This window comes from Hydra viridissima, unplaced genomic scaffold, assembly GCF_058129835.1.
Source record: "Hydra viridissima isolate aposymbiotic clone 2 unplaced genomic scaffold, HvirCarnegie_v1 scaffold_12, whole genome shotgun sequence".
Lineage (NCBI taxonomy): Eukaryota > Metazoa > Cnidaria > Hydrozoa > Anthoathecata > Hydridae > Hydra > Hydra viridissima.
The window spans coordinates 1,258,858-1,271,046 of NW_028324311.1; the positions used below are offsets into that span (position 1 = coordinate 1,258,858).

General features: G+C 31.5%; 2 protein-coding genes across 9 annotated transcripts in view; both read right to left on the reverse strand.

Annotated features, from left to right (window-relative positions):
- Nucleotides 1–6,915: 6,915 nt before the first annotated feature.
- On the reverse strand, nucleotides 6,916–10,699 carry LOC149880660 (uncharacterized). Its single transcript, XM_090069080.1, has 2 exons — nucleotides 10,114–10,699; nucleotides 6,916–9,924 (listed from the first exon to the last, which is right to left on the reverse strand). Exons 1-2 carry the CDS (start codon nucleotides 10,697–10,699, stop codon nucleotides 8,531–8,533), a joined length of 1,980 nt encoding a protein of 659 aa, XP_089925206.1. The 3' UTR covers nucleotides 6,916–8,530.
- Nucleotides 6,916–12,189, reverse strand: part of LOC149880659 (uncharacterized) — a 25,791-nt gene continuing 20,517 nt past the window's right edge. For 5 of the 8 annotated variants that reach the window (XR_016445651.1, XR_016445654.1, XR_016445653.1 and 2 more), the window contains one exon: nucleotides 6,916–7,682. Coding sequence is in view for 4 of the 8 variants with exons in the window: in XM_090068862.1 (XP_089924988.1) it covers nucleotides 7,657–7,682 (26 nt within the window). In the remaining 4 variants the exon portion in view is untranslated. Of the gene's footprint in view, nucleotides 7,683–11,897; nucleotides 11,916–12,189 lie in introns of all 8 variants that reach the window. The other 3 variants (XR_016445652.1, XM_090068859.1, XM_090068860.1) reach the window with 2 other exon arrangements.

The following is a 12,189-nucleotide window of genomic DNA, read 5'->3' on the forward strand; positions in this document are numbered from 1 at the left end:
AACAACAATGTTAACAATCGAGGGTGCCCTCTTTCAACTGTACAACAACTGGCTATTGCATTTCGGTTTTATGCTACTGGTTCATTCCAAGTGAGTAGATATTCAAGAAACGGTATCAGAAAATGGCACCTTCTTATTGTAGATTTTACATTACGTTTTTAAATAACAACATTTTATACCAACAAATGATTATAACAATAAATAAACTCTTTTAGAGAATAATAGGAGATTTGGAAGAGCTGAAAGTCAACTGTTTGTCCAGTGGTTTAGAACATTTCAATTCAAATGGCTAACAAAAGATATCAGTACATAAAGTTTCCAACAGAAGCTGATTCTTTGATAATTCAGCAAAAGTGATTATAAGTTTTCATGGATATCTGATTTTGCTATTTCATACAAACTTCAAACTTTTCTTAGATAAAGAAAATATTTATATTTATCAACCATTATTTAGATTTTACCAAATTCAAGGATTCCCAGGATGTATAGAAGCAATTAATGAACACATCTTCCTATAATAATTCCTTGTGGAGAAAGCGCAGAAATTTATCGAAACAAGGGATTTTTTTTGAATTGCCAGGTCATTGCAGGTGCTTCAAATGAAATTTTATCTGCTTGTGTTCAATGGCCTGGAATTGTTCAGGATTCATTTGCTTTTGCTAACTCAGCTATTAAACAAGTTTTAGAAGCTCGCCAACATGTTCATGTTTCAGATGATTCTGGCTATCCTTATAAGCAATATTTAATGACACCTTTTTCTAACCCAAAAATGAAAATGAAATCAGATACAATTACAACTTGAGAAGTACACACATGTTGAATGTTGTTGTTGAATATTGTTTTGGTATATCAAAAAAAAAACAATACCCTTGCCTTAACATTCCCTTAGGAACAAAACTGCAAAATTCCATAGCTATAATAATATCCTGTTTTGTGCTTCACAACATTACCCTTCTACAAAATGATTATTGTGGAGGCAATGAAATACAAAATAGCAATGAAGAATGTGGTGCTAAAGCATTCACTAAAGATATTTTTGCAGAAACAAAGCAAAAGTCAAATTTCAGACTTATTTTTTTTAAAAAAAGTTTGTGTCTGATAATGGATAAAGGGTGTAATAACAAAAACATTATTTTCAAATATTTATACTACATATTATTTCAAAAGAATTACATTTTATATTTCAAAATAGTATTATATATGAAAAAAACAATTTCACTAAAAAATAAAGTGATAAATTAAAACATTCCAAAAACAATTTGGATCTGATATTGTTAAAAAATAATAATCCTCACATAGAATAATTCTGTTGTGTTGCTTTTTTAAAACTTTGTGAAAATTTTAACTGTGAAAATTTTCACAAAATTTTGTTTGTATTGTTGCTTTTTCTGGAGAGAGTTTTTTTTTATATCATCTATTTCTATTTGTTTTTGCATTAGTTCTTTATCAAGATCATGAATTTCATTATATTGCTTTTTTGTATTTTTTTTTTATTAAGAGATTTTTGTTTAACGTTAAACTTTGTTCTTTTTCATGTGTTAATGAGCAAGGTGCTATCAATGGTTTTTAAAAGTTTTCTTTTCTGTTTCTATAAGTGGCCCATTAATTTCAGAAGACCTGTCTCCATATGTGATCTCTATTGACTTACATATGTAAATGGTATATATATGTGTAGTTATATATATATATATATATATACATATACATATATATATATATATATATATATATATATATATATATATATATATATATATATATATATATATATATATATATATATATATATATATATATATATATATATACACACACACCATACATTGGAACGCAAAAAAAGCTGCGTTTTGCGTTTGCGTTCCGAAATAAAAACTCACACGCAAACTCAAATGCATTTGACGCAATTTATTGCGTTTACTTACGTAAACGTAAATGCAATTTACGCAAATAACTGCGTTTACGCACGCATTTAATACGCAACTTACGCATTTAAAATGCGTTTATAAACGTAACTCAAACGTAACTTACGCGTATAATTGCGTTTACAAACGTAACTGAAACGGAACATACGTATATTATATATATGTATAGATATATATATATATATATATTCCATTTCCTTTGCCGTATCATAAAATTTACAATAAGAAAGATCGTGTATACATATAGCATATATATGTTGTATATATATATCGTGTATATATAGCATATATAGTTACTTACTTTGACTCAGTCTTCTCCCCCTTCGTTTGTTGCACCTTACAGTTTATTTTTACATTTCATTTTTTTTTTAACAATTGTTTTTATTCTCTTCTTTTGATTTCTTATTTTTTCAAGTTTAGGATAGGGTGGGGCAAGATGTCTATAAAGTTAACATTATTAATTTACCTAGGTCTCACAAATGCACAAGGGACTTGACTTTAGGAACATCTTGCCCCACTAAAAGTTACAGAAAATTAGTTGTATTATTTGTGTGATTATAATAAAGAAATATTTGTTTTGTGGGTAATTTATTCCACAATATTCCTAACTTTAAAAATTTTAAAGCTCAATCAATAAAACTAGTTTATTTGCAATTAGCTAGTTTTGGATGAAGAAAAATGCCCTTTTATGTGGGGGGCAAAACGTCCTGTGATTATTTAGTGTTAAAAACTTTTAGGCAAGTTTATTTCTTTTGAAACAAAACATAAATATTAAAACTAAATATATACAGAGTGTTTTACCTGACGCATAAAAGGCCATTTTCCTCTTTTTACTAAATACTATGTTATTCTATTTGTAAAATTTTTTTTAGATTATAACTTTTTTTTGTTTTGTAGATCTTTTCCCAGCCACGGGTAATTAATTCCTTTGAATAATTGTCCCATTGTATGTTTTTTCATTTTATATATAAAAAGGATCGCTTTAAACGGGCAATAAACCACAAAAACACTTTGCGATTGGTCAGCGCATGCGCACACTTTAAAAATTGCTTAAAACAAAGGAAAACTCATTTTCCGCTCACAAATTGAACGCAATCATACTCAGTTGTGTACCGTACTATTACTTTAATCAAAACTATTTTTAGAAAAAAGTATAGCTTAATACCTTTAACTAGTAAGCTCATTTCAATTATTATAAAAATCTGGCTATATTCACTCAATTTAAAAACATAATACACTCATTTTAAAAGGAGCCATTATAATGAGAAATTAAATATCATTTTTAACAAATTTAATTAATAATTATTTTTTAAATTCGTTATAAAATGACCTAAAAACATGTTAAACACGTAATAATTTCTTTTAAGGGATATGTCTAATGACATTTCCTTTTAGCATAAAGAAGTTACTATAGGCATTTCCTTATGATATGCAGCTTATACATAAAAGTATAAAAAAAAATTAGTTTAAGAAACAAAACCAAGTTTTACTTAATCGTTTCATAAATATCTAATTTAATATGACACATCAATCTCGCAAGAGTAAGATCTATCATGAGGATATCATAAAGTCTTGTTCAAAAAAACGACATGAAGAAGAAATATTGCAATCACAACAGTTGCAATTGCAACCTTATTTATCTCAAAGTTCGTCTGCATCTAAATCTGGAGAAGCAATTTCAAAAAGAATAAGATCTGTAAATCCTATAAAAACGACGAAATTACTATGCAGACAACAAGTGCTGCGTTGACATCATTATCGGGAAAGTCTTCAAATAATACTTCAGTTTCCAATATTTCTATTCCTCCTATTCAGCAAGACCCGAGATTAAGGTTTCAGGGTTATAGTCTTTTGGCAAATTTATCTGAAGACTCGTGTAATTTGATCAACAAAATGCAAGATTTTGTTCAAAGAAACATTTTTCCGAAAAAGAAGTTTATTGTAAATTTAACTGAACGGGTATTTAAATTACTTTTTCTTAGATCTAAAATGTTATTATGAACAATGTAGCGCATGATTTTTATATATTTTAGGAGTATACTTTGTATCTTCATTTCACTTCATCTGATACTCAAATAAATAAATCAAAAAATGATGTTGAGTTTTTCTGCATATTGTGTAATCAAAAGTTTACAGCTCGTATTGGTCGAACATCCAACATTAAGAAGCATTTACAAAGAAAATATCACGACATTTTGGGTAAATGGTTTGACTCATACGACACACTAAACAAATCAAATAAAAAGCGAAACGTGCTAGATGCCGATACTTTGAACGCTATCAAGTTCTTTATACATCAAACTGCTCGATTAATGCATTTAATAATCCTTTTTTGAGGAAACTAGTGAAAGTTCCACTTCCTTGTGCAAAAAGTTTTAGAGAAAACTTGATACCAGAAACGATGGCAAAATTATCAAACATAATTAAACAAAATTTAGACGATGGTAAGTTTTTTAAAATTTTATAGCTTCAATTACTGTAAACACAATGAATTAATTGATTACTTAAGTTATATTTATTTAACAGCTATTACATGTGATGAAGGGAGCTCATTTGTCAGACTGTTTAAGCAATTATTTGAAAAGTCTCAAGAAGATAGAGTTGAAGAGACGAAAGGTAGTGATAGCGCATATGAAGATGATCCATTGCTGAACCAAGAGGTTGCCCTTTATATTGAAGAAGCAGAAAATGAGCAGCTAAAAATAAGTGAAGATGAAGTCTTAAATATTGAAATTCAAACCTCTGATGAACATCTTGAAGTGCTATTAACTGAATCAAGGAAGCTTACTTTTACAAATGTTATTCAGTTAGCCAAAATAGCTGAGGAAGTAAACATCACTAATGACTTTAACGAAGATAACGAATACGATCTTCATAGTGCTGAGCTAATAAAAGATCTTGAAATTGAATTGGGAACATCGAAACTACCGCGGTTTTTCTGCGCAGCTCATAAAACAAACATCGCTGTACGAATCGCTATTAGGAAACAAAAATATGTGTCGTTTTCTTGCGACGCTTTCAAAGTACGCAAGAAGCATAAATCATTCTATAAATAGCGTTCAATACCACATAAAAAATGAAGCTAAATTACAAACAAGTTGTGATGGAATTCATTGGTCAGCTGCTTTCCTAATGTTACAAAGTTTTCAAAGTGCTTACAAAAGAAATGCATTCGATCCGGAAAATCAATGCCCAATCGAATTAGATAAGATTGAACTATACCTACAAATCCTTCTTCCCGCATACCAGTACAACTTAATTGTACAAAAGAATCTTTCATCGATTGCTGATGTTTTGCCTGCATTGACTATTATAATTTCAAAATGGAGTAGAATAGAATTACAAGAAATTAGAAAAGAATTTGCTAACTTGTTAATTTCTTCTTTTAAAATTGAAGTTTCAGTACAAACTTAACTCAGGAATTTATCAAGTAGCATCACTGTTGAATATCTCAAAGCTTAAATTATGGTTCTTTAGACCTGATTGTCAATTTATTGTTAAAGGTATTTAGTTATTAGATTATATTATTTAAATAAGACAAATAAAAAGTTTTAAAATTTAGTTTAAAAAATAGTTCTTCAAAACCTAATTTATAAATTTAGCTACTTTTATATAATAATTTATTATATTAAAGTTTGTATCACAACCCAAAATTGTTTAGGAGCAGTAGAAAAGCTACACGAAGTCCTGAAATTCTTTACGCCACGCAATATTTATCAAAGTGCTTTAGAATCGCAACCAGGATGTGAGCTTACACAAGCGAAAGAACGATTGAGTTCAAATGATCAGCAAACTGATTCGCTCAGCGGATTTATGCTAGATGATAACTATTGCCCAGAAGCTCGGCAGCCTAATTTACAACTTTATTTACTGGAAATCGAAAAAGAAAAACTTTACTTTTTAAGCAAATCGAAGAGAAAGGACTTGCTATATCTGTGTATCCTTCTTATGATTTTTGGTTCAAAAAATTCTAAAATGCCAATGTTACGAAAGCTATTTGTCATCTTACTAAATATTCCATCATCAGCAGCTTTTATAGAGAGATATTTTAGTACTTCTGGTTTGACAACATGAATGCTGATCTGATTATCAGTCGCTCATTGTTAAAAGTAAACTTAAAACTTCTTGTAAGTTCAAATGATTTTTCGGACGACGATGACTCAAATAGTGAAATGTAAACTTATCATATAAAGAAAAAATATTTTTTGAACTTGATAAGCACAAAAATAAAATGAATATATAATGCAATAGTTTCAATAACATTAATTTTAATAATAACGGTTTAAATAAAAAGTTATATTATATTAAAAAGTAAAAAGTATCTACTTAACAATTCGCGTTTTCTTAAAAAGACACATTTTTTAAAATAGATTAGGTAAGTCGCGTTTGAGTCAAGTTTGCAAACCCATTTATACGCGTAAGTTGCGTTTGAGTTACGTTTATAAACGCATTTTAAATGCGTAAGTTGCGTATTAAATGCGTGCGTAAACGCAGTTATTTGCGTGAATTGCGTTTACGTTTACGTAAGTAAACGCAATAAATTGCGTCAAATGCGTTTGAGTTTGCGTGTGAGTTTTTATTTCGGAACGCAAACGCAAAACGTAGTTTTTTTTGCGTTCCAATGTATGACACACACACACATAGTATTATGTAGTATTAGTATTGAGAAAACTAATTTTGTTTAAAGTAATTTTCTCAGTATTTTTTTAAAAAAAACATTATTTTCATTAAAGTATTCGTAAAAAGATAAATAAAAATACATTGTAGTATAGTTTCATCCCCAAAAAGCGTCAAAATAAGATTCTGCATTTTCTAGAAAATTTGCATGTAATTTAGTTAAAATGGAATCTGCTAAAATGGAGAAATCAAGAGATATTGTCTTGATCACTTAAGTGGTACATATGACCAACCGTTGTTTACCAACAACTTAGGATTTGGAACTGAAAGTGCCAAGATGAATTTACTTTTCTGATGAGAAATACATAGCAAGAACTTTTTTTTTTTTTACTGTTATTAACTTTTTATTTAATCGTATATTATACAAATATCATTACACGAAATTTGTTTCAGTAAAAGGTTTTTCCCGTAAAAAAAATCCATTACCGCTATTGGTTACGAAGTGCATTTTCCGATAAACGCCCTAAATTCAACGCCTCGACTATTTTTCAAGTTCGACTTTCTCAAGCACGAACTTGAAATTTTCAAGTCTCGTTTACGCATTCGCTCAAGTCAATTTTTCAAGTCTGACTTGACAAAGTCGAACTTGAGATTTCAAGTCGAACTTGACTCAAGTTCGGTTCTTGCATTCCACCCTAACTGTTTCCAGCGTAAAACTTAACTTTTTGCTGCAAATTTACTGCATGCTGTGGTTCAGTTTTATTTATATTTCAGTAAATTAGTTCCGATTTAATGAAACAAAACTGCGTTAGTTAACTTATAATACACATTGTAAACAATGATTTATTGGCTTTCATTGATTCGTGTATGTTACTTGTGATACTAAGTAACTGCATGTCGCCCCGTGTGATGTCAGACGTCATTGAAAAGTCGCCTGATTTTCAAATGCGTAAGGGTCAGGAAGTTACGTTCCACTTGTCAACGTTAACATTATTTTTTGTATGTCTTTTTGTTGTCTTTTTCTAATATTGAAAAATAATCAAATTCGTTCAACATTTTCTTTGGCGTGATTACCAGGGTTACAACTTTTTGAACTTTTCTCTGAAAAAAGATTTCCCTAATCACAAACGGACGAATCTTTGCCTAAAAACAATCAAATAAGCTTTAATTCTACTTTATCTTAAAAAAAAGGTTACTCCCCGAAATTAATTTTTGGGATAATTAAATATCTAGCATGATTGAATTATTACTCTTCCAACAGTAGCGAAGGTGGCGTCCAAACTGTTTTTTAAGTTTGGTTTTTGAATTTTTATTTTTTTCCTGTTAACAACTTTTCAAAACTTTCTAGTGCTCTCTAAAACTATTGAAGGCAAACAATTTTAAACAACTGAAAAGCAAAAACAAAGTAAACTACTCAAAAGGTAAAGTAGCAAATAAGGAAATCCACACTTGTCCAAAATGGGAAATAATTACTCCGAAGCTTCCCGAAAAAACCCTTTGGAGCGAAGTATCTACATATGTTCCTGATTAGAAAAATGAAAAAAATGAAATCCTTCATGACCGTCCGAGCGAGAAATTTTAGTTTTAAAATGTAAGAAATTGCGACAAAAAATTTTTTTTTGCAATCAAAAGAAAACACATTTTTTGTGTTTTCTTTTGATTGCAAAAAAATATTTTTTACCCTGATGCATGGGTAAGTCACTAAAATGTTTAAAAAACTTCAAAATCAAAAGTAAAATGATTGTTTAGCAAGTTTAATTTTGATTTTTTTTAAAATGATTTAACAATTGTCCACTGTAGATTGCTTTTATTCTTTTTATTCTATGAACACATAACAAAGAAATAATGTGAGAAAACAATGTGAGAAAACAATGTACTCTTTAAAAAATTGAGTTGGGGGCAGCTTTAATGTTAGTTAGTCAAGCTTTTTTGAAAAACTAAAACATAAATAAACTGAAACAAAGAGACGATGTTTTCTTGATAACTTTGCATTAAAGACGCTTGCTGTTGAAATCTACTATGCAACTCAGCAACTTTTCTGGATAGTCTGGATGACCCAGAGGCCTTTTGTATCTCTCCCAGTGGGTTCGGAAACTGTGATGAAGGGCTTCTGTTGTCTGTTCGCTGAATGGTCCAAGAGACTTTTTGTGACGATCAATGAAATCCTTGACATGAAAGAAGACAGTGTGGACTTTTGGACTCACACTTACTTTTGGCAAGGAGAGGAAAGCCAGTTGAAATTGGTCAATTTTCTTTGAGTAGTTTGAATCCAGATGATTTCCAAAGCAGGCATTCACAACTGCATCAAACTTTCTCAAAGTGTCGATGAATGGAAAAACATGAAAAGCTGAACAATTCTCTGCTTGTCTTTGAAGAAGGTCAACATTTTTGAGGAGTTTGCGGCATTCATTCCCAGCAAACTGCCCTCCGTGAAAAGGCTGTTCTTTGATATGAAGAGCTTTAGGCCATTCTTCAGCCTCAGGCCAGGAGTCCTTTAGTGCCTTGAACAGATGGTTCACTACACCGAGAAGGAGATGTAGCTCCATTGGTGGTATGATGTCAAGAACAAGTGCATTGTCAGAAAAATCCAAGAGGGGCTCATGCACCACATTCTGAAATTGTTTAGCCTTTTTCATGTCTAAACCAGCTGCTTTAAATGAGGCATAAGATCTTCTGATGGATCCAAAGGTTCGAAAGTTACCATTCTGTGATAACCTATTGTGGTCAATGTCACACCATGTGCAAGGGTGTGAGCTGGCATGTGACTGAAGCCCACACACAAGGTTTGCCACCTTCAGGTCACTTGAAAGAAGAAAGTCAACTCGCTCAGAGAAGATGAGAGATAGTATTGTTCTCAAATTCTCATAGTTTTCTGGTACATCCTCTGCTACAGCAACAAGAAGTTGAGATTTCACACCACTGTCTTTTGCTGCAAAAGATGTAAGTGTCTTCTTGTCTGGTGGAGCTTGAACTTGAGAAATCAATTCATCTTCTTGAATCCCAAGGCTAACCTTGAGGAAACCACCACCACCGTCAATTCCAAGCTTGACTATGTGCTCTTTATACACTTGTCTTTTGAGCAAGACATCATTGAGAAGTTCAGAGAGATTCTTGCAGTGAACCACAATTTGTTTCTTTGTCTGAGACTTTTCATGTGTCACAGTTATGTTTGTGTGAGTGAAATGTTCAGATAGTTGTGTACCTATTTGATGGAATTTTGCCCGGAATTGAGGTTCAACAACTCTGGCTTGTGCAACATGGTTCAATGTTGAGGCCAATTTTTTGACGCTTGCATTAGACAGCCCTGTGTTTGTCTGAATGTTTGCAAGGTCTTGGGCTTTTAGAACTACTTCATCACCAAAGAGTCTTTTTGCGCTTGCTACACCTGTATTAAAAACATTGCTATGAGTAGGAGCAAATTTTTCACATAAACAACCAAGTTTTCTTTATGGAAAGTAAAGTTTAGATTTGAACTGCAAATTTTATTTGTTAAAGGTTTTTTCTTTTGTAAAAGACAAAGACAATGACAAAGTTTTAATTACTATCAGATAAAAGATTTGCAAGTTACTGTTACCTGGAGTAATTGGCAAAGGTCGCCCACCACCACTTTGTGCTATTCTTAGGGTTCCATGAGGAGAAGCCTCTTTAGATGAAATGACTGCTGAAGCAATCTGTTCACTGACTTTGGAATCTTTTGATGCCAACATCTTTATGTTATGCCTGAATGTGAACTGATTGCATTGATGAGGTACTCCTCTTCCAATTAAGGAGAGGCAATCAGAACATCTTCTTTGGTCTTGGGATGGTAAAGGCTGTTGTGGCATTTCAAATGGGTGCTTTTGCAATGCTTTCAGGTGTCCAATTTTGCAAATGATGCAATCACACTGCTGTCTTCTTGTCTCAGGCCTAGGGATGACAGATGAGAAATCAGAAATGGGAGGGACAGAGACATTCTCACCATTTTTCTTTCTCCTCAGAAGCAGTCTGCAAGAATCACACATTCCAAGTGGGACTCGTGTGTCACAAAAGTCAACATCCTGAGAAATCAGACTCTTGACTTGGTCTTTAAGAAAACTTGTTAGCTCCCTAGAACATTTTTTCATACAGAGGAGACAAACTGACTTCCGACAGTCTTCATGATTTTTTGCTGAGTTTGGCATTTTTGAGTTGTGCATTCCACGAATGAAAACATGAATATGTCATTAAAATGCCTTTTCCCGAAATTTGGTTCAATATTTTATTAGGGATGTGCCGCTAATACTTAAGAACTGATTTTTTCATCAAATTTTGAAAAAAAAAAATTAAAATTTTTTTTGGCAAAAATCTTATTTTTTAAACTGAAATTTCTCGCTCGGACGGTCATGAAGGATTTCATTTTTTTCATTTTTCTAATCAGGAACATATGTAGATACTCCGCTCCAAAGGGTTTTTTCAGGAAGCTTCGGAGTAGTTATTTCCAATTTTGGACAAGTGTGAATCATTAACCCTTCAAAAAGTTTAATGCTAACTACAGCCTCAGCATCAGAACTAATCTACTACGACCATGTATTTAGGAGAAAACCGAAGTGAAATAAGACGCGTTGTGTTTAAAAGATTGCAAGGCTGAGACTAATTTTGCAAAAATTTCTTCAAAAAAGTTCTTGATAAATACATCTTGTGACATTCAATAAAGATGATCGTTGCTGACACAACCAGTGTTAGCACTGGAAAAAAGAATGAAGTAATTGACCAACTGAACAGAATGTTCTCGGAGAAGAATATCAACAAACCGCATTTTATCAGCTGTCAGCACCACGATATGGACAGAATTCTCCGTGAGGTAATGGATGAAGAACTTGCTGGGAGCACAATCTGGAATCTTGATTAAATATCCTTTCAGACTAATCATCATAGTTTTTATCAAAAACTTATTTTTGCTTTGCCAATGTTTATTTTTCACAATAAAATTTTTTGTTCAGATTCCTATCTCTCAAACTGTAAAATCACAAGTAACATTTTGAGTAAGCTCTTCATTATTTGGTTGTTTCATGAACCTCAAGGTCCATTACCAAAGGTTTATGAAACAACCAAATAATGAAGAGACAGCTACTACCTGAACTACGCTACTGTCTTATATAAGTACTGCAAATGAATAACTATTTTTTGATGCAAACATTTTTGCAACATTATTATTGGAACCATTTTCTTTTCCACTCCTACGATACAAAATAAAATCAAACACATAACTAAATGCAAACACTGTAAATAGAATTGCATCCACGTAACATGAACTGATATGACCTTGGAGTTCTCTCTCTATTCCAAGGTATCTGCATTCCAACTTACTTAAAGGTTGATGATAACCAGGTATTAACTTACCAGGATTAATATTTGCACCTAATTGAGAAAACAATAAATCTAAAGGGAGTAGCAACTAAAAAACATTTTCTCTATTATAGCTTTAACAAGCAACTTTTTACTTCACTATTTATGACTACACTGATACAAATTACTATGTGAAAAATCAACCAAGTTCATGAGTTAGCTGCAAAAAGACAAAATATTAAAAAATTATCAAGATGCTACATGAAAGCCTTTTTTTTCAGCACCAAAATCATCAAACCTATTTGATAAAGCTTCAAGAATGATTGAAGCAGAGTTGATTTAGAGT